The following is a 27460-nucleotide window of genomic DNA, read 5'->3' as shown; positions in this document are numbered from 1 at the left end:
TTATTTTTTTTTCCGCATATCATTTTATGAGTTTTTCTACTTTATTAAATTTCACATAATATTTTAATGTACTAATTGCAATAAATATAGTAATAAATGGATATCAATTTTATTAACGAAATTACCTTATAATTTCAAAATTTCCAAATTAAGGCTCATTATCTTCTATTGTTTTTATTTATTTAAATTAATTGTTTCAACTTAAAAGATAAAAAAAAACATTTCAATTATAATAATTCATTATTTTCCTTATTTTATTATAAATTCAGAGTTCTCAAATATTTTAACATTTATATTGAACTTTTTTTTTTATAAATTAACCCATGTAATACGTGGGTCTCATAACTAGTTAGTAATATATTCATATGCCTAAAAAAAGCCTATCAAAATGTTATCAATAACTTGATGGCAAGCAACCCAAACACCCCATACTTGTTATTACTGCCTCCCTTCTTCTTCTTCGGTTTTAATCAAGAAAACCTGCACCGGAGGTGGGATTTTTCGGCTGTTAAGAGGGCAACAACCCCCTCCCGTGTTCCTTGTGCTTATCGTCGGCTTCATAGCAACTCAGATGCCCCCACATATTGTTGTTCTATCTCCGATCTGCCTTACCCTTTCCTTTCACATTTTCTTCCAGACCATAATAAGAACAATCAAGAGGCTGTTGGAGCAGCCCCTTAACTGTAGCAGTAATCAAGAGCCTTTGTTGATTCGTTCTTCTCTTTCCCCTAACCTATTCGCATATCTACCGCCTCCATTCCCTCCTCCACTCTCTTGTTATTGGTACCCAAACACCAACAACCAACTGAGGAGCATTGGCTCCTCAGGAATGCCTAAATTGAAGATGCGATACCAAACAAAAACAAACCTAATCATGTAAAAACAAAGAGTACCCTCTCTTTCTCTCTGTGTATTTCTATAGGAATCTTATAGGAATTACTTATCTTTCTCTTCAAATCGGGTTGATTTTGTCTCTTCAAATCACTTCTCTTTGAGAGTGGAGGTACACATCAGAGCATCAGGATGACCCGATTTGGTTTTTTTTGCCCAACTCAAAACTGAGAGAAAGAAGAAGATCGTGAAGGAAATTAGTTTCATTAAGTTTGTAGAGAGAATATGAAGATGCGGGCACGAAAGGGTATGACCTAAAGATATGAACTGAAGAAGATGATGGTGGTATATGGTCTTGGGATGTGTTTAGAGAGAGAGAGAGAGACAGAGAGAGAGAGAGAATATTTTTTATTTCTGTTGTAAAAAAATTATAAAAAAATTATTTTTTTAATCAGAAAAGTATTTAATGAAATAAAAACCTCAAAAAAGAAAAAGTAAGGTTAAAATTGTTATTATGAAAAAACTTTAAAATAAATTGGACGAAACTCGCAACAAAAAGAAAACTTTGGACCTCTAGTGCTAGTCTACAACTTTTTGTACCAAGGACAATTTTTGACATACCAAAATGAACCATTTGTGGAGTTTAGTCTAAATGTAATATACCATACCATGCAAAAGGAATCGAACATGTGAAAAGAATCTAACATGTGATCACTGCTACTTAAAGTCAATGATTTGGGTTCCATTCAATAATCTCAAATAGCAGCTTAGAAATTTTAAATAAACATGGTGATTATTTTGATGTAGTTGTTCCTATCATTAACTTTCTGGGTTCATTTAATATTCATATATTAATATAAGTTTATACATTTATTTGTTCGGTGTTTTAATTATTTTATAATTATAATATTTTTACCTGTATTTGTTAAATATATAAAGAACATAGAAGTGTACATATATCCAGTGGTGGATCTTCAATTTTTCCTTTGGGGGCGGAAAATATAATTTGTATAAAAATTAGTGAACACACTACAAGAATAACATGCAATAGTGGCGACACCTTTAGCAGCGACGGTCACTTTTAGCAGCGACATCAAACAAACGCATTTTTTGTCGCCGCTAAAAGTGTATTTTGAGTGTATTTTTATGTATGTATATGTGTTTTTGTATGATCATTTATATGTATATGTGTATTTTGTATGTAAATTATGTATGTGTATGTGTTTTTATATGTATATGGGTATTTTGTATGTGTATTATGTATGTGTATTATGTATGTATGTGTATTATGTATGTATGCAAATACATATAAATAGCGGCGATGCCTTTAGTGGCGACAGATAGTACTAGCAGCGATGCTTCTTTAGTGGCGACAGAAAGCAATAGCGGCGACCAAAGAAGCATTAGCGACAAACCAATAGCAACGACCCTTTAGCGGCAACGTGTCGCCGCTAAAAGTATTAGCGGCGATGCCCGTTGCCGGTAATACTCTAATTTCTTGTAGTGACAGGGGTACAATAAAAATTTTATATTTTTGTGCTTAACATGTAGAAACTTAAAGTATATGCACTATTTCTGCCTAACAAAAATCAGGGAAAGCATTTATATATTTTTTCAAAAAGTATAGGGGCTTAATATGTCAAAATTTTATAAGATCCGCCCATGCATATATCTGTAGGGAAACCAATTATATATATTTTCATAAAGTTATTTTGTTAGAAAGCTATAGTTGTCATGGTTACAATCATGAATCACCCATTCTTTTATATAGATGCACATTTTGCAGTTAATTTGTACAAGAAATGTAGTTTGTAACCATTATAACTAAACCCCGTAATGACATGAACCTAACTCCTATTGCAACCAGGAAAGGTAGAGTCAAGAAAGCTAGAGAGTTTTGTTAATCAGTCGAGATTATTTGAATGTTATTTGAGTTATTTTGTTGACGTGAGCTAGATGTTGAATACTAGCAAGTGGCGTCTAATCAAGATTAAGAAATCACGTGGTCCATTTACTTCATTAAATTGGGAAGAAACAAGAATATGTCCATGTGAATGACGAAAAAAATATTTATAAAAAATTGAGTGAGAACTGAAAACATAGAGTTGTATTATATAGAAACAACATTATTGATAATCAAAGTCATTTTCTCCAAATATTTTTTAAATGCAATGCGGAACTTGTTTTAATAGTTTAACGTACATTTGATATTAATTTAACATGACCGTTCTACGTTATTGACTTCTCTAATAAAGTAGTCCCCTTGATTATATTTTGTTTGGGCCAATAATTATCTTATTTATTTTTGCATGATTTAATTTTGGGAAACACTATTTACGAAGCTATCTTTTATATTAGAAACCTAGTGACCACAAATATGGGTATTGTTATACCCACCAAAACGTTAGTTTATTTTATGTCTTGGAATATATAAAAAGAAATAATAAAACATGAAGTAGTGGGATCTAATTTTTAAGGAATTGAAATTTCCATCAAGTAATGTGCAACACTTATATATGTAGGTAGGTTCCTCTAACCCATCTTCATTGCTTTATTTAATCAGTCACCTCGGTGATATATATATATATATATATATATATATATATATATATATATATATATATATATATATATATATATATATATATATATATATATATTTTGTAGACCAATCATTTTAGTTATTTTAAAAAAGTAATTAATGGATATTAAATGCTGAAGATGTAATTAATATCCATTATATTTTTAAAATGTAAAATGCATTAATTACTTTTTTAAAATAACTAAAATGATTATTTCAGAATCAATTATACATTCACACAATAGATACTGAAAACAAAATAATCTAACCTTATATATATATATATATATATATATATATATATATATATATATATATATATATATATATATATATATATATATATATATATATATATATATATATATATATATATATACAGTGGCGGAGCCAGGTTTAAAGTAAAGGAATATCCCAATCCGATGGGTATAGTTTCTCGGTTTTCTAAACTCAGTTTCGGGTTTAAACCCAAACTCATTCAAAAGTTTAAGTTGTTGAAAATTGATAAGTTTATATTGCTTATATAACATAAGTGTGGAGATTTGTTTCATGTTATGGCCGATGTGGGACAATTTTAGAATTAAAAAAAAAAAACAACTTGAAAAAATGATAAACAAAATAAAATAAACCCATGTAACAACTAAGATTCAAACTAGAGACATCAAACTTAAAAGTTCAACATTTTACCACTTGGACAAATCAATACTTGTTTTTAACTTTCACAACATACTAATATAATATGTATAATCTGTATAAAACTATATAAAAGAAGCTACAACAATAAAAGAAAATAAATGTTTGCAAGAAGATTTGAATTTGCAACTTCCAAAAACATCCTCTAACACCTTACCCATCTGAAGCAACTACAACTTGTATTATTAACTCACTACATAAAACGAAATTTTTAAAAAAAAATTATAGTACTGAATTTTTTTTGAGGGTATCCAGGGATACCCCGGGATCTATGGTAGATCTGCCCATATATATATATATATATATATATATATATATATATATATATATATATATATATATATATATATATATATATATATATATATATATATATATATATATATATATATATATATATATATATATATATATATATATTAACAATAATAATACTATTAAGGATAACAACACATAATTTATACCTTGAACTAGATGAGAGTTTGTGTTTAGTAATCTTTTAAGACTTAGTTATACGATTTTTCATCTTCTTCTCCACCGCCAAGAACCACACTTGTCGCCACCACCAGATTCCACCCTCACACAACGAACCCGGCCCCTGCCTTTCCTTTGTTGCCTGACACTCCGGTATAAAAAGACAATGTCTTCTTCTGGGGTGAACTTTGAAAGTTATCTAATTCCATTGGAAGAAATCAACCGTGCCACCGAAAACTTCAGCCAACAGAGATGTATCGGTGCTGGCGGATTTGGTGTAGTCTATAAAGGAGAACTCTCAAAACGCTGGCAAAACCTGACAGTTGCTATCAAACGCCTAGATCAGTATAACTACCAAGGAAAGGTTGAGTTCCACAACCAGCTTGAGATGATTTCGAAATTTCACCATAAAAATATCATCTCTTTTATTGGCTACTGTGATGAACACAATCAGCAGATAATAGTTTATGAGTATGCTTCCAATGGAAGCCTTGACCATCATCTCCAAGACCCAGATAAGAGGTGTTGCATAACATGGATACAACGGCTCAAGATTTGCTTAGGGGCAGCAAGAGGACTCCATTACCTTCACTCGGGTCTTGGGAAAAGAGTAATACACGGAGATGTGAAGAGTGCTAACATATTGTTAGATGGCAATTTGGTCGCAAAAATTGGTGATTTTGGTTTGTCGAAAGTGGGATCCAGAATTCAGCGAGATACCCAACTCTATACAAGGGTCGCGGGTACCCAGTATTACTTGGATCCCACCTACTATGAAAGCGGCATCCTTCGAAAAGAATCAGACGTGTATTCGTTTGGCGTGGTACTGTTTGAAATTCTCAGTGGCATGCTGGTTTATCTTCAAAGGAGCTTTAGAGATGCTAAGCAACCGTCTCTGATGAATTACACCCGAAAATACTCTCAGGAACTGGAAAAGCTAATTGATCCTCATATACGAGATCAAATTTACAGTCGTTCTTTTCATATCTTCAGCCAAATAGCATATCAGTGCATTAGTTTGGATTTAAAGGAACGCCCTACGATGGAGATGGTTATTCAGAGGATTGAGGAAGCACTACATATTCAAGTAAGCCTTTTTTCTTTTTAATGATTTTAATGGAAATCGAGTTTCATATGCAAGAATGAGAACTCTCATAAATCACACAAGATGATAACTTTCCCTAATGTTTAACGTGATGGGTATCATTTGCTTTAAAAAAAAATGGCGTCAACATAAGAATGATAAACCTGAATTTCTAATGAAATTTGTCGGACGATACAATGACGACAGACTAGAAAAGCTAATTGGTCCCCATATGAAAGATCAAATCAATAGTCATTCACGTTCAAAACAATTGCATTTCAGTGTCTTAGTTATAATTTTCAGAAACGTCCTACAATGAAAATGCTCATTGACATGATTGAGGAAGCACTTTCTATGCAAATATGTCTGTTCATTCAATTTCATTGAAGAAAATATAGCTTCATATGTTATTATAATTCTTATTTTTATTAAGTGTTTATTTATGCACGTTTTATTAGTCAACAAGAATAAATCAAAGCCATGTAGGCTATGAAGTCCGGGTCTCAAGTAGAATTAGTTCCTTATTAGTCGCATAATTTTATTTAAATACTCTCTGCATGTGTACGTTGAGGATCATCCTCTCCACTTGTTTTTTTCTACTGAATAAGAAGCTGTAAGCTTTCAGTAAAAACTTTTGCTTTCTGTTTGCTTTGTTTATTCTATCACTGTTACATCCAAGTTACAGGTTTGGGAAAAACCTACATTTGGTATCAGAGCATACCTGGTTGTGTGTATGCCAAAATTTCAATCTCGCGAAGAGATGACAAACAGTGGTAGTAGTGGTAATAACGGAAACGGTGAAAAGGATGGTCAAATCACTCTTCATTATCCGATGCTGACAAGATCAAATTATGGCGCATGGGCGATAAAAATGAGGGTATTCATGTTGGCACAGGGCGTATGGGATGCGGTCGAGCCCAGAACTGCAAATACCCTGGTCGAATCAAAGAAAGATAACATGGCATTGGCAGCCATTTATCAGGGGATACCTGAAGACCTCCTAATGGTGCTAGCAGAAAAGAAAACGGCAAAAGAAGCATGGCAGGCCTTAAAAACAATGTTCATGGGCGCAGACAGGGTAAAATCTGCTCGAATTCAGACATTAAAAGTTGAATTTGAAGCACTAACAATGAAGGAAGCAGAAAGTGTGGATGACTTCGCAGGAAAAATCACGAATATTGTAAGCACCATGAGAACACTAGGCGAGACAATTCAAGAGTCCTATGTCGTGAAGAAATTACTCAGGGCAGTCCCAAGTAAATTTCTTCAAATCGCTTCGACTCTCGAGCAGTTTGGAAATTTAGAAGAAATGTCCGTGGAAGAGGTCATTGGGCGTCTAAAGGCACATGAAGAAAGAATGAAAGGCTTTGGAGATAGTGATGACCGGAAATTGCTTCTAACTCATCAAGAGTGGTCTGAGAGAAGCAGAAAGAATCGAGACAATGATTCAAAACCCAAGTCAAATCGAGGCGGATTCAATGGGTCACGAGGAAGAGGACGAGGACGCAATAGAGGCGGTGGTCGAGGTGGTCGTGGCAGAGTCGATTACAACACTCAGAAAAACGCAAATTCACATGGATCAAGCACCTTTGACAAGAGCAAGGAGCAGTGTTACAGATGTCAAGAATATGGCCATTATGCCGCAGAATGTAAGAATCCAAGGAAAGAAAGAAGCCACGAAAACAACTTGATCCAGGAAGACAACGAACCTGCATTGTTACTCTCGTCCATTTATGAAAGGGAAGAAACTGGGGAAGTATTCTTAAACGAAGAAAACTTGAAACCAGAGCTGAAAACAAAGGGCGCTTGTTTCAATCAATCAAAGATCTGGTATCTTGATTGTGGAGCCAGCAATCACATGACTGGTGATAAATCAAAGTTTAAAACTTTGAATGAGTCTATCCACGGGCATGTAAAATTTGGAAACGATTCCAAAGTGAGAATTGACGGAAAAGGCTCGATCGTGTTCAGATGTAAAGATGGTGGAAGTCGAAAACTTGACAATGTTTACTACATTCCCGACTTATGCAGTAACATTATCAGCTTGGGGCAGTTGGCTGAGGGTGGAGATGAAATACGGATTAAGGATCCATTCCTGTGGGTACATGACCCATTTGGAAAATTGCTCATGAAGGTTCGCAGATCAAGCAACAGGCTCTACAAAATCGAGCTGCAAGAAATTAGTGCAGTGTGCTTGAACGTTGAATTCAACGAGTCAATTTGGCTATGGCACAAGCGACTTGGGCATACAAACTTCAACTCCATGAAACAGATGGTCGACAAGGGAATGGTTACAGGAGTGCCAAAGATCAAGATCCCCTCATCACCCTGTGAAGGATGCTTGGTGGGAAAACAAACAAGGAATTCGTTTCCAGCACAAACATCGTTTAGAGCAAAGAAGAAACTTGAATTGGTTCATAGTGACTTATGTGGACCAGTCTCACCACCCACGCCGTCCGGGAGCAGGTACTTCATGCTGATTGTCGATGATTTCAGCAGAGTAATGTGGGTGTATTTGATGAAAACTAAAGATGAAGCACTTGAGACGTTCAAGAACTTCAAGAAAAAGGTTGAAACTGAGACAGGGGAAAGAGTGAAAATGCTGAGAACCGACAGAGGTGGTGAGTTCTTGTCGAATGAATTCACAAGATATTGCAAGGAGATTGGAATAGAGAGGCAATACACATCTCCCTACTCTCCACAGCAAAACGGAGTAGTAGAGAGACGAAATCGCACGGTATTGGAGATGGTAAGGTGCAATTTGAAAACAATGACAATGCCAGACAGTCTATGGGGAGAAGCAGTGTCACACTCTGTTTATGTTTTAAATAGAGTTCAAACGAAAGCCTTGAAGAACTCAACCCCATACGAAGCTTGGACCGGGAGAAAGCCTAATATTGACCACCTCAGAGTGTTCGGATGCGTAGCTCACATGAAGGTCACGAAGGGATACTTAAAGAAGCTCGAAGACAGAAGCAAGTCATTGGTCCATCTGGGAGTTGAAAAAGGCTCAAAAGCGTATAGACTATTAGACCCAGATACAGGAAAAATGTATGTGAGTCGAGACGTAGTATTTGAAGAAAATCGAGCTTGGAATTGGAAAGAAAGTGCAAGGATCAGGGCAACACCAGAGATGAGCTTTACAGTGGAAGGACTTAATCTTGATGATGATTTCTTTGATGATGAAGACAGCTGGGGTGAATGGATACCGGACACGCCGGACCAAGAAGTAAACCCGCCTCCAATTAGTGAAGACCGGGTCAATTTTGACCAGTCAAACAACCTGGGTCATCCAGATGAGAGTCAAATGGATACCCCGATAAATTCCCCAGCGATCCCCAATTCACCCATTTATCAAAATTCACCAACGATTACAGCCTCAAGCTCCACCGGCGGAGGCGCACCAAAGCGATACCGTCTTCTTACTGATCTATACGAAGCCACAGAAGAAATCCATATACCCCCCGAAGAATTGTTATTGTGTCACAGTGATGGGGAACCAACATCATACAAAGAAGCTTGTACACAGAAGGAATGGAGAGATGCAATGGAGGCGGAACTAGATGCAATCGAACGGAATAACACATGGAGACTGGTTGATCTCCCATGGAATCGGAAAGCGATTGGTTTGAAATGGGTATTCAAAGTAAAGAGGGATCCGACGGGAAAAATAGTCAAGCACAAAGCTAGATTGGTGGCAAAGGGATACGTACAAAAACAAGGTATTGATTATGGTGACGTGTTCGCACCAGTGGCAAGAATCGAAACTATTCGTCTAATTCTAGCCCTCGCAGCATCAAATGGTTGGAAGGTGCACCACCTAGACGTGAAATCGGCGTTCCTAAACGGTGACTTAGAAGAAGAAGTTTATGTTTCTCAACCTGAAGGCTTCCAGAAGAAAGACGAGACCCACAAGGTGCTCAAGCTATCCAAAGCCCTATACGGGCTCAAGCAAGCCCCTAGAGCTTGGAACGCTTGTTTGGACCGATATCTGAAGAATCTTGGTTTCAGAAGATGCCCTCAAGAATACTCAGTCTACACAAGAAAGAAAAATGGAAATGTACTGATCGTGGGAGTCTATGTCGATGACCTGCTAGTGACAGGGAGCTCAATTGAAGAGGTAAAGAAGTTCAAGATGGAGATGAATGCCAAATTTGAAATGAGCGATTTAGGGCTCTTAACATACTACCTGGGAATGGAGGTAAGTCAACAAAAACACTGTATTACTCTAAAACAAGAAGCCTATGCTAGAAAACTGCTAGAAAAAACACGCATGTTTGACTGTAATTCTACAAGATGTCCCATGGAGCATAGGCTATCTTTAACCAAAGAAGGAGATGGAGACTTGGTAAACCCCACAGAATATAGGAGTCTTGTAGGTGGACTTCGATACTTGACTCATACAAGACCAGACCTGTCCTTTGCTGTGGGTGTGGTTAGTCGCTTCATGGAAACACCCACCAAAGTCCACCTACAAGCAGTCAAAGGAATATTAAGATACATCAAAGGAACTCTGGACTATGGTTTGACTTACACTCAAGGAAACAGCAAGCTCACAATCACAGGTTTCTCAGACAGTGATCATGCAAAAGATGTAGAAGACAGGAGGAGTACAGGGGGCATGGTCTTCTATGTAAATGGGAATATGGTCACTTGGTCCTCACAGAAACAGAGGTGCGTAGCCTTGTCCTCTTGCGAGGCTGAGTTTATGGCTGCCACCATGACAGCATGCCAAGGTATCTGGCTAAGAAGGCTGCTAACAGAAATAACAGGTCAGAAAATACCTCCTGTGAAGATGTTTGTTGACAATAAATCGGCTCTAGAACTGATGAAGAACCCAGTATTTCATGGGAGGAGCAAGCACATAGATGTGAGATTTCATTTCATAAGGGAGTGTGTCGAGAATGGGGAAATTGAAGTGGCTCATGTAGATGGGAAGGAACAAAAGGCAGACATGCTTACCAAGGCTTTAACTAGGGTGAAGCACGAAGAAATGTGCAGGATGATTGGAATCAAGAAAATTGAAAATCAGAATTAAGGGGGAAAAATGTTATTATAATTCTTATTTTTATTAAGTGTTTATTTATGCACGTTTTATTAGTCAACAAGAATAAATCAAAGCCATGTAGGCTATGAAGTCCGGGTCTCAAGTAGAATTAGTTCCTTATTAGTCGCATAATTTTATTTAAATAGTCTCTGCATGTGTACGTTGAGGATCATCCTCTCCACTTGTTTTTTTCTACTGAATAAGAAGCTGTAAGCTTTCAGTAAAAACTTTTGCTTTCTGTTTGCTTTGTTTATTCTATCACTGTTACATCCAAGTTACAGGTTTGGGAAAAACCTACATCATATGCACAAATTAAGCCATCACGGATAATACGCATGTTAAATTTCCTAATTTTTCATAATATGTGTTTCGTTTTCACAAAATTATCTCATTCAAGACAAAATGAGAATAATTTTTGTCCCCAATGCGTTGTTCTCTAGAAGTTTGAAATACGATCCGATTTTCAAGTTATGCTCTTGTTTTATCAAACATTCTTTTTGAGAATGTTGAGTAACACGTCTCCATCTTCAACCTTATAAGGTATTGAACGTATCAGATGCAAAGGATGCCTCCTTTTTGTGATGACATCTACAAGTAATATATATATATATATATATATATATATATATATATATATATATATATATTAAACTGTTTCAATTTCCTTCATAGATAAACAGTCAGTGCTTAGATAAGAAAAAAGGCTTGTTTTTCAAGCAATACCAAACTAAAGTGATATATTTCATGAACTAAAAAAAAAAACATATATGATATTAGACGGAAAATGAGAAATATTCTGATTGATTTAACTTCTATGATACTCTCTGAAACCGGAAAGGCTAATTGATCCTCATATATACGAGATCAAATTTACAATTGTGATCTTTTGATATCTTCAACGAAATAGCATATCAGTGCATGCATTACTTGGAAATTGACAACGGTTCTTTTTATGGACAAGGTTGTTGAGAGTATTGGGTAAGCACTACCTGATATTCAAGTAAGCCTTTACATTTAACGATTTTGATTCAAATCAAGTTTCATATGCAAGAATGAAAACTATCATTGGTCACACAAGATAAGAACTATTATATGGTCTACACGAAAAATGACATTGGTCCATGCCTTTTTCTACAAATGTTTTAAAGTCATTTTGGCTAAATTGTTCCGCCTCTATTCCAAAACCATTTGTTTTGGAGAAGACCGAGTAGAAAGAATTTTCTCCTTCCCAATACTACCTTCTTTTTATGATGCAATTAACAAGTAATGGGTTTAGTGAATAGCTTGTATTTTAAATACAAAAGGCTTGTTGACTGAGTTTTAATGCAGATGGAGGTGAATGCTACTGTCCTTTGTGAGTGTCTTCTACTAGAAGATGGATTCAGTTATGGAAAACCTGTTGCAGCGTACACAATATACAAATGCCTTCTCCATTGGAAAACACTTGAAGATGAAAGAACGCCCGTATTTGATAAACTTATTCACATTATTCTTTCAGCAATTGAGGTAATTCCTTCGAAGTTAAAGACAAAGAACAAAATACGACTATCACATTCATATCTGCTTACTGTTAAAAAATGTAAAATTTATCAAATTACTTCAAGGATGGAGATGATAACAATCAAATGGCGTATTGGATATCAAATGCATCTACTTTGATATTCTTAATCCAAGAAAGTCTAAAGAAGCGAGTGGCAATGGTATTTAGACTTTTTAATATCCCAAAGATTTTTAATCTTAATATTGGTTTTATCTGGTTCGTCTTCCATGATATGGTTTTGTAATTAAAATATTCAGGCATCTCATTCGTCTGTATCTTCTGGTACCCTTGCTGAGGCTGAGGATGCAGTACAACAAGTTGAAGCCAAATACCCTGTTTTGCTTTTTCAGAAGCGGCTCATTGCATATGTAGAGAAAATGTATGACGTTATTCTTAGCAACATGAACAAAGAATTGGGATCATTAATTGCCTTATGTATGCAGGTAGTTAAATTTCTCATCATCCTCACACATAATATATCTCTCCTATATATTAGTGTAACCATGCACTCGTCTTCCAGTTTTTAATATAACTGTTAAAATTCAGGATCCTTCCAGGTCCGAGGGAGTTCTAATATCAGGACCCTCCTTTGGCAAAGATTCTCACTTTAATCATTGGCAAGGCATTGTTGATTGCCTCAACTCTCTTCTCAACACACTGAAAGAAAATTTTGTATGTGTATTATCCATGGCCTCATATCTGTTCTATTCACGTTTGGATATTTATAAGTGATTTCGTTCTTTTGGTGAAAAAACACAAAGTTTCATTAAACCATAAAACATTCATACAGAGATTCCAACTGGCACTCACGTAATATAAACTGTGCTAAAATTTTTGGCATTTCTGTATCAAAGTGGACTGCAATTGCTAAAGAATATAATTTTGCCAAATTTTGGATGCATTTCAGGTGCCTCAGAAAATTGTTCAGAAGATATTTACTCAAAGCTTCTCATCTATCAATGTGAAGATCTTTAATAGGTATTTTGTTACTCAATCTTGTTTTTTTATATCAGGGTCATTTTCTTAGTTTCCTGTAAAATAAAATATTTTCTTTTGCATTTCTCTTCACTCTATAGTCTTCTTCTGCGCCCGGAGAGCTGTTCATTCAAAAACGGGGAATATGTGAAATCCGGTTTATTAGAGTTAGAGCTATGGTGTAGTCAGGCAAAGGAACAGGTACGCTATTTTTTGAGCTTCGTTGTTTATGAATATGCTTGCATGCCACCTCTTTCCATAGAAATGAATGTAGTTGCTCAGGTGCTCAGAATAATTAAGTTAGGGAACATTATAAGGAGTGAATATTATTTAAGCTTTAGAAAATTTACTTTTAACAAAAGATAAGAAAAAAAGAAAACGTAAGAATAAAATGTGAATTATCATCTTTAGTCAAACACTAGCAAACTGGTGAGAGATCTCCACCACTGATCTAGAACATGAATTAACATATAACCTTTGATAGATAGAGCAAAAAGGATAAACATCTATCCACAAATCAACCCAAAACTAGTGTTTTCTCCCCTACGAGTAACATGGAGCGAATGGAGATGCATAGGCTGGAAAAGACCTTGTGAACGCGATATGAGTAATGAGAGAATGGAGATGCATACCCTAGAAAATACTTTGTGAACGCGATATAATTGAACCAAATTAACACCAGCACCATTACTTATGAAATTAGAACAATCCATTAGACCTGTAAACCTCCCATAGGATTTGGCAACATTGCATGACCAAATACTACCTATACCGAGACAACTGCTAAGAACTTTTGCGGTGCAATCCAAGTGACTATAACGACCTGTACCTTCCATCAAGAAACCAATGCCCATCCAACATCAATAGTTTGACAGACTTCATCCCAAAAAACCGCTAACGTGAGAAGTGACATTACCAGAAATAGTAGAGCCCATTGCAAAGAAATTAACATATCCGGTAAGATTTTAAGCACCTTAACAAACGATTCAAGGATTTCACACACGGAGTTTGTTTTTTTTTTTTTTTTTAACCCGCAAATACAAATATCATAATCTACTCCTAAACTAACACCTAATTTCACCTATGTCCACCGCAAGACTTGAACTCTCAACCTCACGGAGTAATAATGAAAATGAAAAACATTGAACATAATATTTAATGTGGTTCACACAATCGGAGAGATAGCTACGTCCACCAGCGAACATGGAAGAGAGAGAGAGAGAGAGATTTTAGTTATTACTGTCGGATTACAATTATCTTAATCATGGCTTTAGCGTAGGTTTCACGAATTCTAGAAATCTATTTGTAGGAGAACAAGGACCGAACATAGAAAGATTTAGGGTTTCTTTGTCTGAATGTGGAAAAGGTTTCACAAGTGAAGATGAGAGAAAAACATAGAGAAGATATCAACATAATGAGCCCTCTATGATACTTCACATTATGTACCTAGAGAGTAAGAAACGGGCTAACCTAAACTGGAAATGACCCTCGTGCCTTGTAACTTTGCCAGATACGATCCCCAATCCTTAAACTTTAATCTTTTATTCATTCGGCCCCTTCAACCTCATCATTAACAAAATCGGCATTCCATCTTTATTTTATCCAAATTAAGTCCGTTGACAATAAACAAATTTACAAGAACTACATTAAACCAAATTACTAGGTTTAGCCGGTTTACAAATTACACAAGTAACATATAACTACAAGCTTTTCAAATGCTAAAAAAATTGCATTACTTAACTTCACTAGGCATAGTTCTTACCATCTAATTGGGTATTAACAAAATGAAAAAAAAAATCATATTTTCGAACCATATTGTCAACAATCAAAGCCAAACAAACAATCTGGTACTAGTAACATATATGAACAATAGTAGTAACAATGAAATGCCAACAAAAATGAAAAACATACTTGACAAAAACGAATAAGAATCAAACATAAGCCATGTTTATCCACAAAACTTGTACCAGCTAAGAAGTCTTCAACATTCATCAAATAAAAAAACATGGAACGTGTCAATGTGTGAGTAGCCTACTTGGTAGAAGTTTTGCCTCTTAGATTGGAGGTCTCATAGTTCTAATCCCGGTGTCGGCGATTTCTAGCTACTAATTTCATGATACTGATTTTTTAACCTCTAACTTGCCATTAAAAACATGGAACGAGTAGGAACCGATCTTATACAATGATACATATATAGTTTTATTATGGAAGGATATTGAATTACAAAGAAAGGAAAATAAGACTAAAAATAGGAAGATTATCTAAGGACTAATCGTAACTTTACAAACACAAATACAATAATAAGGATGTGAAAATTAAATAAGAAGAAACAGATTTTAGTGGTTCACTTGATCATAGTAATCAAGCTATGTCCATTGTCAAACTAGAGAGAGATTTTATTGATAATGTTGGACATACACTTTATTCTACCCTTAGCGTTACAATCATATAAATAGATCTATATATATAACGTTTGACCTAATTTCTATTGAGATGAGGTTTATGTTCTTGTGACTTCACTAACATAAACATACCAATCCTTGTGAATATTAAACTCAGTTTCCAAAAAATTAAACTAAGTAAAGTTGCAACCAAGATTTGAAGTTGCACTTGAACGTTAAAGAATGATGTGTATCGAAGTAGAAATTTGAAGAATGAGCTCTACTATATCAGTTTCACTTTGATATATGGTTATGTTGCACCTTCATACTTTGCTTCTAACTTGCACACAAGCTTGCTTCAAAATCTTCACCCTTAGGACTTTGCTATAATAACTGTGGAAGTATATTTTCTTCATGGGGTGCTGCCCCCAGACCCCACAAGCGGGACCTCGTGCTTGGTAAGTGAAGAGTCGACAAGGGCAAAAGAGGAGATTAGGCTTCACAACTTAAAAAAACTAATGAAGGTTACCCTAGTTACAAGGTTAATGAAAACCCCAATATAAAAATAGCATAATCACTTATTAATATGCTATCACAAAATACTATTGGGGAGACCGAATAAGTAATATAGTACTTCAACACCCACTGAATCTAACAAAACCATGCATCAACCTCTTCTGGCTATTCTCATTTGTAATAAAAACATAAATTTCAACATGTTCGAGGCGTCGTAGTTAGTATGAAATTTGGAGATAAATGGGTTGCTCTGCTTATCGTCCATCTCAATCATGGTAACATATCGCGAAGTTGTTGAGAATGCCAACCAAATTGAACTACTATAAGCTTTTACAAGATCTTGGTATAGATTGTATATTATGTTTTCTTTGGACTACGTCTCCACAAGACATGTTCATTCGAAAGTACAAATAAATGTAATTTAGAGAAGCAAAGACTCTCATGACTTTGCACATAAGTTAAAATCTTTCTTACGAAGCATGTAAAATTAATGTATATCTGACAAGGAACCACCATTAAATCGGGTTAACTTTTAATTATCTAATATTAATTCTTTAGTGATATGAGGGCATCCACAATTAATTAAACTTATTATATTAATATGGATTGACACATCATCATTTTACTTACTATACAACTCTACATTAATTTTCCTAAAATGCATTGAACTCAATAGAGTTCAGTGGAATACATTTAATAATTAAAAGGTTTCCTTTTTCCCATTGACAAGTTCAATAGCCATTGAACTCCATATCCGTTGAATGCCAACATGGCATCCCACATTGGTAGAGTTTAATCATTTGATTGTCAATTAGTGTAACACCATAAATTTCCAAACAAAATTTTCATTTGAAATCGTACAATTCTCATAACACATTTCACAATTAAGTCTCATTTATTTAATTTTACAAATCGCAACTCCATAATTGTTTGATTAAAATCCAGGATCCCCAAAACATATCTCTACCACTGGTGTGTACAATCAAGCTGGTGCCTTCCTGTGATCCTGAGAAACCTAAAAGACATAAAACATAACACGGTAACCACGAAGCTTAGTGAGTTCCCCAAAATACCGCACACAACTCTATAACCACTCGAGGGTATAACACAGTAGACCCTCCGGTCAATGTGTCTCAGTGGGACCCTCCAGTCCTGTAACTCTGATGAACCATTCGGTCCTAACTCTGTAAGCTCTGAATATTACACCGTATAGATCACAAAGAAATAATGCAGGATATCAGAACGCAATGTAAGCATATATTTGCATTCCAACAATTCTGATGGACCTTCTGGTCCTTACTCTGTACTCATAACAACACATGGCATAAATCACATAATACATAATATCACAGTACTCAATTAAACACATAAGATCCTCTGGTCACACATAGATACCACTCTAGATAAAGTATAGTGAGAAGACTCGCCTTGTAAGCTGGCTAGTATAATCTCGTACACGGAACCTCGAATTAGCTTCCGCCTAACACATAGAATAATTATCTCTAATCAATACTCTACTCATACTCAAATACACTATAGGTTGATCCCATTCTCTCTCTAACTCTTGGAATGGGTAAAAGACCATTTTACCCCTCCATGGTCTCCAATACTCATGTTGGTCAAACCCTAAGTTAACAGAAGTCAAAATCGAGTCAACAGTCCCTATTTGACCTGAGTCGCCGAGTACACCCATGCGACTCGTCGAGTCCACTTGTTTTCCTTAGAAGTCTCATGAAGGCCCGACTCAGCTCGTTGAGTTGACTCATAACTCGCCGAGTTATTTCATGATCTTTCCCGTTGGGACAAACCCTAACTGAATCGTCGACTCAACTCTTCGACTCGGCGAGTCCATTCAGACCTTTTTCTCATTCAGACGATTTCAAGGCAGAAAACTCTCAAGGCTCATTTATCACATGAAGTCACAAACTTTACGTCCATTCATGGCACTTAGGTCTTGAAATGCCAAAAACATGCTCTAGAAAGGGTTTTGCACTCAGGAGTTCCACTTAGGTTGAATAACGCAGGGACCTTTGGATGCTAGGGACCTCACAAGGTCCAGATCTGAAGTTCAAACCTCCATATGAACTCAATACCTCAAGGTTCCAATAATATATAGAAAGAAGCCCTAATCTTCAAAAATATGAGATCTATCCAAACAAATGAGTTAGTTCTCAGACTCATCGAGTCCACTCATTAAATCCCCGTGAGCAACTCGACTCGACTCGGCGAGTTGGACCCTCAACTCATCGAGTCACTCCATATATCTCAAAATTAAAATTCACAATAATATACCCGAAAATCTTGAAGTTACAATTCTCCCCCACTTGAATTAGATTTCGCCCTCGAAATCGCTTCTCAACACCACATAAATCGAAACCAATAACCCGAAAAGCACCACCGAACAGACCCCATTAGAGATGCACACAAAAACCAGTTTCACTATTCAAAACTGGATCCAATCCGAAACCGGATTGGGTCAAAACCGGTTTTGACCAAACCGGATCGGATCGGATTTAAAACCGGATTTTGAATCGGATCCTAATCCTATATTCCAAATCGGATTTGATACCGGATCGTAAACTGGATTCGCTAAAAACCGGATCCAAATCCGCCCCAAAATCCGATTAAAACCCACTAAAATCGGTTTAAACCGATTTCAAATCGAATTAGAATCGGATTCGGATTTTGGTTGGAACCGGATCGGATTTTGACCGGATCGGATTTTTGATGACGTAAGCGAAACCGGATCGGATTGGATCGGATCGGATTCGGATCCGGATCGGATCGGATCAGATTCGGGTTTTGTGTATCTCTAGACCTCATACCACACATCTGTCCTCCTCCGTGGACACCTGAATTCGAACCGAAACTTTAAATCTAGAGAAGGTCAGACCCCTCTGTCGGCACGACACCCTCACTGACTTTCGATAATCTGGATACCCTAGTGGTCTGTCTCACTGTCAGACCTCCCTCTCAAGATATCAACATGATATTCGCTCCTCGAATAACAGACCCCGATAACTCACGGCCCTTCTGATTCTCTCGTTGCGACTGATAGAATAAGTCTATGCCCAAAATTGGCTACTGGTCACTTATACCAGACATATTAAACAATCCAACTCATACACCAAGGAAGGAAAGGATCACGTCATACCAGGAACCCACCCACTAAACTGCAATCAAAACCCATCTGAATAATGAATTCTCAACACCCCATCCTCAGGCACAATCAGAAGATCATGCTTTCTCAGAGGTATCCTCGGACACCTCACAATCATAAACCCCAGCTCCCTTCTCAAATATCCTTCTCAACACTGAGCACCAGGTCAACCCCCAACCCCACAGGTGAAGCTCCAAAGGTTATCTATTGCATACTCCAAACATCTCACTGACCACTTTCTCACAATAACCATCTCGGCCCATAGTTACGCACAAGTCACGATGTTCGCTTCACCCCCAAGAGAATGTTACAATTCCAACTTAAATCGTATCAACATCGACCTCTATCATGTACTACTCATTAGTTCCATGCGTCTCACGGTCCTTTCCTACAAATTAACTGACCCACTCAGGTCTAAGGCATCATATGACACACAATACCCCTCACGATAGAACCCACCACTAAATCCAGAATCTCATTTTGCCTTCTCAGAACACCACTAGAACCAACTCAAACTCGAGAGTCTGGCCCGATGCAGAATTGGAACCACTTGTCATAATGAAACACTCAACTCGTAACCCATGACTCGTAACTTATGCGTACATCACATCTCCAATTCCTCCTAATTGCGATAACCACATCTTAACTCAGAATACTAGTACTCTCAACCATTAGGGAGATCCCAACCTCGCCCTGGATCGACCAACAGGTTCCCACCGACTCAAACGATAAGGCTACCCAAGCCTAGGAACTCCTGTGTGTCATGCTCTGACTAGTGAATACTACAGATCCCCGTAGATTCACAACGCTTCTCTTTCTTATTCGCCGGCTAATGAAAACTACGGTTCCCCCCAGTCCAACTATACTCTCCTGCTGATTAGTGAAGACTACGCCCCTCCCATAATTTCACAATGCTCTCCCTCTGACCAGTGAAAGCTACGACTCCCCACAGTTTCAAAATGCTATCTCGCTGACTACTGAAAGCTACGACTCCCCGTAGTTTCACAACTCTCTCTCGCTTCCGAGTGAAAGCTACGGCTCCCCGCAGTTTCACAACGCTCTCTCGCTGCTTGGTGAATACTACGGCTCCCCGTAAATTTCTAAACAAAATTTTCATTTGAAATTGTACAATTCTCATAACATATTTCATAATTAAGTCTCATTTATTTAATTTTACAAATGACAACTCCATAATTGTTTGATTAAAATCCAGGATCCCCAAAACATATCTCTGCCACTAGTGTGTACAATCTAGCCGGTGCCTTCTCGTGATCCTGAGAAACCTGCAACACATAACACATAACACAGTAATCAGGAAGCTTAGTGAGTTCCCCAAAATACCGCACACAACTCTATAGCCACTCGAGGGTATAAAACAATAGACCCTCCGGTCAATGTGTCTCAGTGGGACCCTCCAGCTCCGTAACTCTGATGAACCATTCGGTCCTAACTCTGTAAGCTCTGAATAATACAACACATAGATCACAAAGAAATAATGCAGGATATCACAACACAATGTAAGCATATAAGGCATTCCAACAATTCTGATGGACCTTTTGGTCCTTACTCTGTACTCATAACAACACATGGCATAAATCACATAATACATAATATCACAATACTCAATTAAACACATAAGATCCTCTGGTCACACATAGATACCACTCTAGATAAAGTATAGTGAGAAGACTCGCCTTGTAAGCTGGCTAGTATAATCTCGTACACGGAACCTCAAATTAGCTTCCGGCTAACACATAGAATAATTATCTCTAATCAATACTCTACTCATACTTAAATACACTATAGGTTGATCCCCTTCTCTCTCTAACTCTTGGAATGAGTAAAAGACCATTTTACCACTCCATGGTCTCCATTACTCATGTTGGTCAAACCCTAAGTTAACAGAACTCAAACTCGAGTCAACAGTCCCTACTTGTTTTCCTCAGAAGTCTCATAAAGGCCTGACTCAGCTCGTCGAGTTAACTCATAACTCGCCGAGTTATTTCATGATCTTTCCCGTTAGGACAAATCCTAACTGACTCGTTGAGTCAGCTCTTCGACTCGGTGAGTCCATTCAGACCCTTTTCTCATTCAGACGATTTCAAGGCAAGAAAATTCCCCAAACTCTAGATCTACACTCTCAAGGCTCATTTATCACATAAAAGTCACAGACTTTACGTCCATGCATGACACTTAGGGCTTGAAATGCCAAAAACATGCTCTAGAATGGGTTTTGCACTCAAGAGTTCCATTTAGGCTGAATAAAGCAGGGACCTCACAATGCTACAGACCTCACAAGGTCCAGATCTGATGTCTAAACCTCCATATGAACTCAATACCCTCAAGGTCCCAATAATATATCGAAAGAAGCCCTAATTTCCAAAAACATGAGATCTATCCAACAAATGAGAAAGGTTCGAACTTTATACCTTTAACAGGAGTTCTTGGTTAAATAACAACATATCTAGCGACCTCCTCTTGCTCCTTGCTTGAAATCCTTCTCGTCTCTTCCAAAGGTACACCAAAATACTCAAGGTTAGCTCACACTCTCTCTTGATAAGCTAAAAGAGTGATTAGGTTTTCTCTCAGGAAAGTATAGCCGCAAATGAGGCTATAAGTGCCTTTAAATAGGACCCAAACCTGGGGGATTAGGGTTTCTCTGCCCAACACCTACTCGGCGAGTCAGTTCTCAGACTCTTCGAGTCCACTCATTAAATTCTCGTGAACAACTCGACTCGAATCGGCGAGTTGGACCCTCGACTCGTCGAGTCCCTCCATAAATCTCAAAATTAAAATACACAATAATATACCCGAAAATCCGGATGTTACAATTAGGCATGTCACCTCATTCAACTCACCCATTAAACTATGCATTGTGAATGCTCTGATTAGCTAAGTCTTGTTTGGCGAATGTATGATCTAAAAAGTGTTTTTCTATATTTATAGTATGCAGGCTCATCTTGGGATGAACTAAAGCCTATTAGAGAGGCTATTGGGTTCTTGGTATGTATCTCAAACTAGGTTTCATTTTTGAGGTTCTATATTGGTTTGCTTCTCTCCTCAACAAACATTTATTTTCTCTTTCGCCTAATATTAAATTAATGGCTCATTATTCTATGTGTTAACTTATTTAATATCTTTATGACCTTTAGACGTTAACTCAAAAAGACCGGATATCGTATCAAGAAATCACCAATGATCTATGCCCAGTAAGTCTTTGTTTCTCTAACATGATATAAGATCAAAAGTTGTATGCTAGACTAATTTGGTCATTATTAAAAGGAAATTCTTTATGAATACTAAAATGTTGATGTATGAATAATTGAATATGTTGAGTATTGACATATTTGCAAGTAAAGTAAGATAAATTAAAGGTTCATATTGGAAACTCCGTGGAACACCCCTCGTTGTTAACGGTAAAGATAACATGAATAATAAACAGATACAACAACAGAATTATAAAAACACTTTCTAAACATCATATACAGTATTCAATTCATGTCAATACAATAGATTTTATTAATCTATAACATAATTGTCAAATTTGAATTAATGAACTAAAAAATCGAAATTCAATAGAAAATTTGGTGTAAGTAGATAGTATAGTACAATATTTTGTGTTTGATTATTCACCAACACCAGAAAAATTTTATTAGAAAAATTAAAATATTTTAACACATCTAACAATGCTAATAAAATAGTATAATATTGTAACATTTTAAAAATTCAATTTAAATATTTACAATGTAATATTTTATTAATAAACTTAACTTATATTTCAAAAAAAAAAAAACAGTAACTTTTTTTTATTTTACTTTTTTGGGTAAATAAAATGACTGAAAAAAAAATTATATATTTTTTTTTTTGGAATTTTCTTTTTACTTTGCATTTTAGTTTTCTTTTATTTTTTGATCTTCAAAAATAGTGGTTAGAATCGCGTCCACATTTTCCAAAATTAATATGGTCTCAAATAAAGCTCTCTCTCTGTATCTATCTATCTTTGTCTCTCTTTCTCTCTCTCTCTCTCTCTCTCTCTCTCTCTATATATATATATATATATATATATATATATATATATATATATATATATATATATATATATATATATATATATATATATATATATATATATATATATTCTATTAGAATATTTGACTACAAATATTCAAAAAATTTTAATCAAATATTCTTTGTAGTTTTTTTTTTTTTTTTTTTTTTTTTTTTTTTTTTTTTTTTTATCTCCAAGATAAATGGCTAAGATCACGTCTCAATATCGCAAATTTAACATTGTCTCAAATTAACCTCTATATATATATATATATATATATATATATATATATATATATATATATATATATATAATTGAGTTATTGTGAGAACAAAAAAAAGCTTGTGAACTTGAATACTTATAATCAGCTCATAATATTTAAAAACCAGAAACATCAATCTTCTCCAAATTGTATGGCTTTTTAGGGTGAAAAAAAGATTTGACAATTTGTTTTATTCATCTTAAAAATTTGAATGTATGCACAATCAGCGGTTATACAGACTACTTTTGAACACGATCAACAGTCATTTCGACTGCTGATTTTGCTCATCAAGAGTCTATATGACTGTTAATAGTGTAGTACAATATTTTGTGTTTTATTATTCACCAACACCAGAAAATTTTATTAGAAAAATTAAAATATTTTAACACATCTAACAATGCTAATAAAATAGTATAATATTCTAACATTTTAAAAATTCAATTTAAATATTTACAATGTAATATTTTATTAATAAACTGAACTTATATTTCAAAAAAAATAAAAAACAGTAACTTTTTTTTATTTTACTTTTTTAGGTAAATAAAATGATTGAAAAAAAATTATATATATATTTTTTTCGAATTTTCTTTTTACTTTGCATTTTAGTTTTCTTTTATTTTTTGATCTTCAAGAATAGTGGTTAGAATCGCGTCCACATTTTCCAAATTAATATGGTCTCAAATAAAGCTCTCTTTCTCTCTATCTATCTATCTCTGTCTCTCTTTCTCTCTCTCTCTCTCTCTCTATATATATATATATATATATATATATATATATATATATATATATATATATTCTATTAGAATATTTGACTACAAATATTCAAAAAATTTTAATCAAATATTCTTTGTAGTTTTTTTTTTTTATTTTTTTTATTTTTTTTATTTTTTTTTATCTCCAAGATAAATGGCTAAGATCACGTCTCAATATCGCAAATTTAACATTGTCTCAAATTACTCTCTCTCTCTCTATATTATATATATATATATATATATATATATATATACATATATATATATATATTATATATATATATATATATATATATATATATATATATATATATATATAATTGAGTTATTGTGAGAACAAAAAAAAGCTTGTGAACTTGGATACTTATAATCAGCTCATAATATTTAAAAACCAGAAACATCAATCTTCTCCAAATTGTACGGCTTCTTAGGCTGAAAAAAAGATTTGACAATTTGTTTTATTCATTTTAAAAATTTGAATGTATGCACAATCAGCGGTTATATAGACTACTTTTGAACACGATCAACCGTCATTTCGACTGTTGATTTTGCTCATCAAGAGTCTATATGACTGTTAATTGTGCTTAAATCCACATTTGAAAATATATATATATATATAAAAAATTGTCTAAACGGTTTTTTTTTTTTTTTTATTTTTTTTTTTTATCTTAGATACGCACATTTTCGAGAAGATTGGTGATTTTGGTTTTGAAAAAATGATGAGTTGATTATTTGTTTGTAAGTTTTTACAAATATTTTGGTTCTCAAAAGAACTTGGCTGTCTCTCTCATTCTGTGTGTGTCTATATATATATATATATATATATATATATATATATATATATATATATATACATATATATATATATATATATATATATATATATATATATATATATATATATATATATATATATATATATAGGTTATTTTTATTTGAGACCATTACATATTGTGAGATATGGGGACACAATCCTATTACTCACTTTGGAGATCAAACAAATTCAAATTTAAATAAAAATTAATTGAAAATTTTTAAATTTTTTTGCAGTATTATTTTCACCATTTATATTTTCCGAAAATAAATAAATAAATTAATTAATTACCATATGTTTAAATATATGTACAGTATTCTAATAGTTATTCTAGTATATTGTTAGAATATTCATACGTTGTAATGAATATTCAAACAATTTTCATATATTATTAGAATGTGACTCATGTATGGACTGCTGATAAAGACAATCATCCATATCGACTGTTGATTGTGCTCATCAGCAGTACATACGACTGTTGATTGTGCATAAATCCACTGAATAAAAAAAAAAATCGTCAAAACCATTTTTTTAGGCTCGATATAGTTTATATGCATCATTTGGTGAAGATTGGTTCTTTTTGTTTTGAAAAATGAAGAGCTGATTATCAGTTCGTAAGTTTTCAAAAATGTTTTCGTTATCAAAAGAATTTGGCTCTATCTATCTCTCTCTCTCTCTCTCTCTCTATATATATATATATATATATATATATATATATATATATATATATATATATATACACACACACACACACATACAGAGAGAGAGAGAGAGAGAGAGAGAGAGAGAGAGAGAGAGAGAGAGAGAGAGAGAGAGAGAGAGAGAGAGAGAGAGAGAGAGAGAGAGAGAGAGAGAGAGGAGAGAGAGAGAGAGAGAGAGAGAGAGAGAGAGAGAGAGACGCGTATGTTTGAATGAGCCTGATCTATTTAAAAAGTCTAAAACTTGTTTTCTAATGTCCCTTAGTAGAATTGCCATCCATTAGGATACGCTACTAATATCAAGATGTATATGTGCTCTCTCATACTCTGATTCTGTAAGATCATCTCTATTTATTTTTACAGATTCTAAGTCTCCAACAACTGCATAGAATGTGCACTCTTTATTGGGATGAGAATGCAAACACTCCACGAGTTTCCCAGGATGTAAGTGTTACGTGTGAAATTTCATCTTTAAGGAACTATAATTTCTTATATAATAAGTTTTATATTAACTTAATAACTTGTCATTATGTTATCTTGACTAGGTTATTTCAATCATGAGGATACTGATGACAGAAGAATCTAGTAATTCTAGCGGCAATTCCTTTTTAATAGAAGATAGGTCCAGGTACAATGCTTCATGTTCTCTTAACTTAGATAAATAAAGTTATATATAACTCAAAGGATTCTTTATCTTATTGATGATATATTTAGTTAACACGATATATCCTTTTTTTCATCATATGTTACATAATGAAACCCTTACCCGCCAATACATAAGCTAAATATCTAGATATTCTTAGTTGATTGGGGTTAGAATCAACCTTATTTTGAATGCAAGTTCCTCGTCTCTCCTATAACTGTGCATTTACATCCTTCATTGACATTATCCTAGTTATCCACCAAAAATGAAACTATGTTACTAATTAGATTTGACTTTTAAAATGCAGCGTGACTTTCTCTGTTGATGACCTAACTACATCCTTGCAAGTAAAAGATTACGCAAATGTTAAGCCTAGTGCAGAACTTTCCAAGAATCCAACTTTCCAATTTTTGTACAACTAATTAAACATCGGTTTTCAACATATTATGTCTTGTTAATGTACAACATGTACATTTGTTGTAAATTTGGGGACAAGAAGAAGTTTAATTGTCAAATCATATGCTTTCTTTTTAGGGCCTATAATGGAACTTGTGATAAACTACATACATTTATATGGATTTTATAGGTTGATAACTAGGGTTGATGCATGTGATGAATAAACTTAACGTTTAGTCGTAATTTTTAAGTGTCTGTTTGATTTGATGAAATTTAATGACAAAAAAATTAATTAGATGTTGGTGATTTTAGATCACGAATATTATTTAAGTGTAATAGGACTAATTTGTTGATCAATAGTGCCTTCATAAATATAAATCAAACTAGGTTGGTGCAAACCGTATATTTGTTTAAGTTTTTTTTGGTTGAAAGTGCACTAGCGTTTAAAGGAGAAGCCCTAAACTAACAGGGGTGTGGGGGCAGTGCCCTTGGTATTGGGGTCTAAAGGGCGAGAGCCCCTGGTGGCGTCTAAGGGGTAGAGATCCTGGGGTTGAAATCCAAAATC

At 34.7% G+C, this 27460-nt stretch overlaps 1 protein-coding gene across 2 annotated transcripts; it reads left to right on the top strand.

Moving 5' to 3' along the window:
• Positions 1–4608: 4608 nt before the first annotated feature.
• LOC111898414 (myosin-6) lies at positions 4609–27115 on the top strand. Of its 2 annotated transcripts, XM_042899908.1 has the most exons (12): positions 4609–5666; positions 12040–12216; positions 12315–12410; positions 12508–12693; positions 12797–12922; positions 13158–13228; positions 13327–13426; positions 22229–22285; positions 22435–22491; positions 26220–26300; positions 26402–26484; positions 26807–27115. In XM_042899908.1, exons 1-12 carry the CDS (start codon positions 4746–4748, stop codon positions 26919–26921), a joined length of 2070 nt encoding a protein of 689 aa, XP_042755842.1. In that variant the 5' UTR covers positions 4609–4745; the 3' UTR covers positions 26922–27115. The 2 variants fall into 2 exon arrangements, with proteins under 2 accessions (XP_042755842.1, XP_042755956.1); XM_042900022.1 differs by lacking the exons at positions 22229–22285; positions 22435–22491.
• The last annotated feature ends 345 nt before the right edge of the window (positions 27116–27460 follow it).

The sequence above is a fragment of the Lactuca sativa genome, chromosome 1, assembly GCF_002870075.4.
Source record: "Lactuca sativa cultivar Salinas chromosome 1, Lsat_Salinas_v11, whole genome shotgun sequence".
Taxonomy (NCBI): domain Eukaryota; kingdom Viridiplantae; phylum Streptophyta; class Magnoliopsida; order Asterales; family Asteraceae; genus Lactuca; species Lactuca sativa.
Note: the sequence above shows the minus strand (reverse complement) of the source record. Positions and strands in the feature narration are given on the sequence as shown.

Bases quoted from the DNA above. Each gene is read 5' to 3' on its own strand.
- LOC111898414 (XM_042899908.1), top strand. From the start codon at position 4,746: ATGTCTTCTTCTGGGGTGAACTTTGAAAGTTATCTAATTCCATTGGAA. The intron at 5,667-12,039 runs GTAAGCCTTTTT...GTTTTAATGCAG, and splicing joins AGGAAGCACTACATATTCAA to ATGGAGGTGAATGCTACTGT. The intron at 26,301-26,401 runs GTAAGTGTTACG...TATCTTGACTAG, and splicing joins CTCCACGAGTTTCCCAGGAT to GTTATTTCAATCATGAGGAT.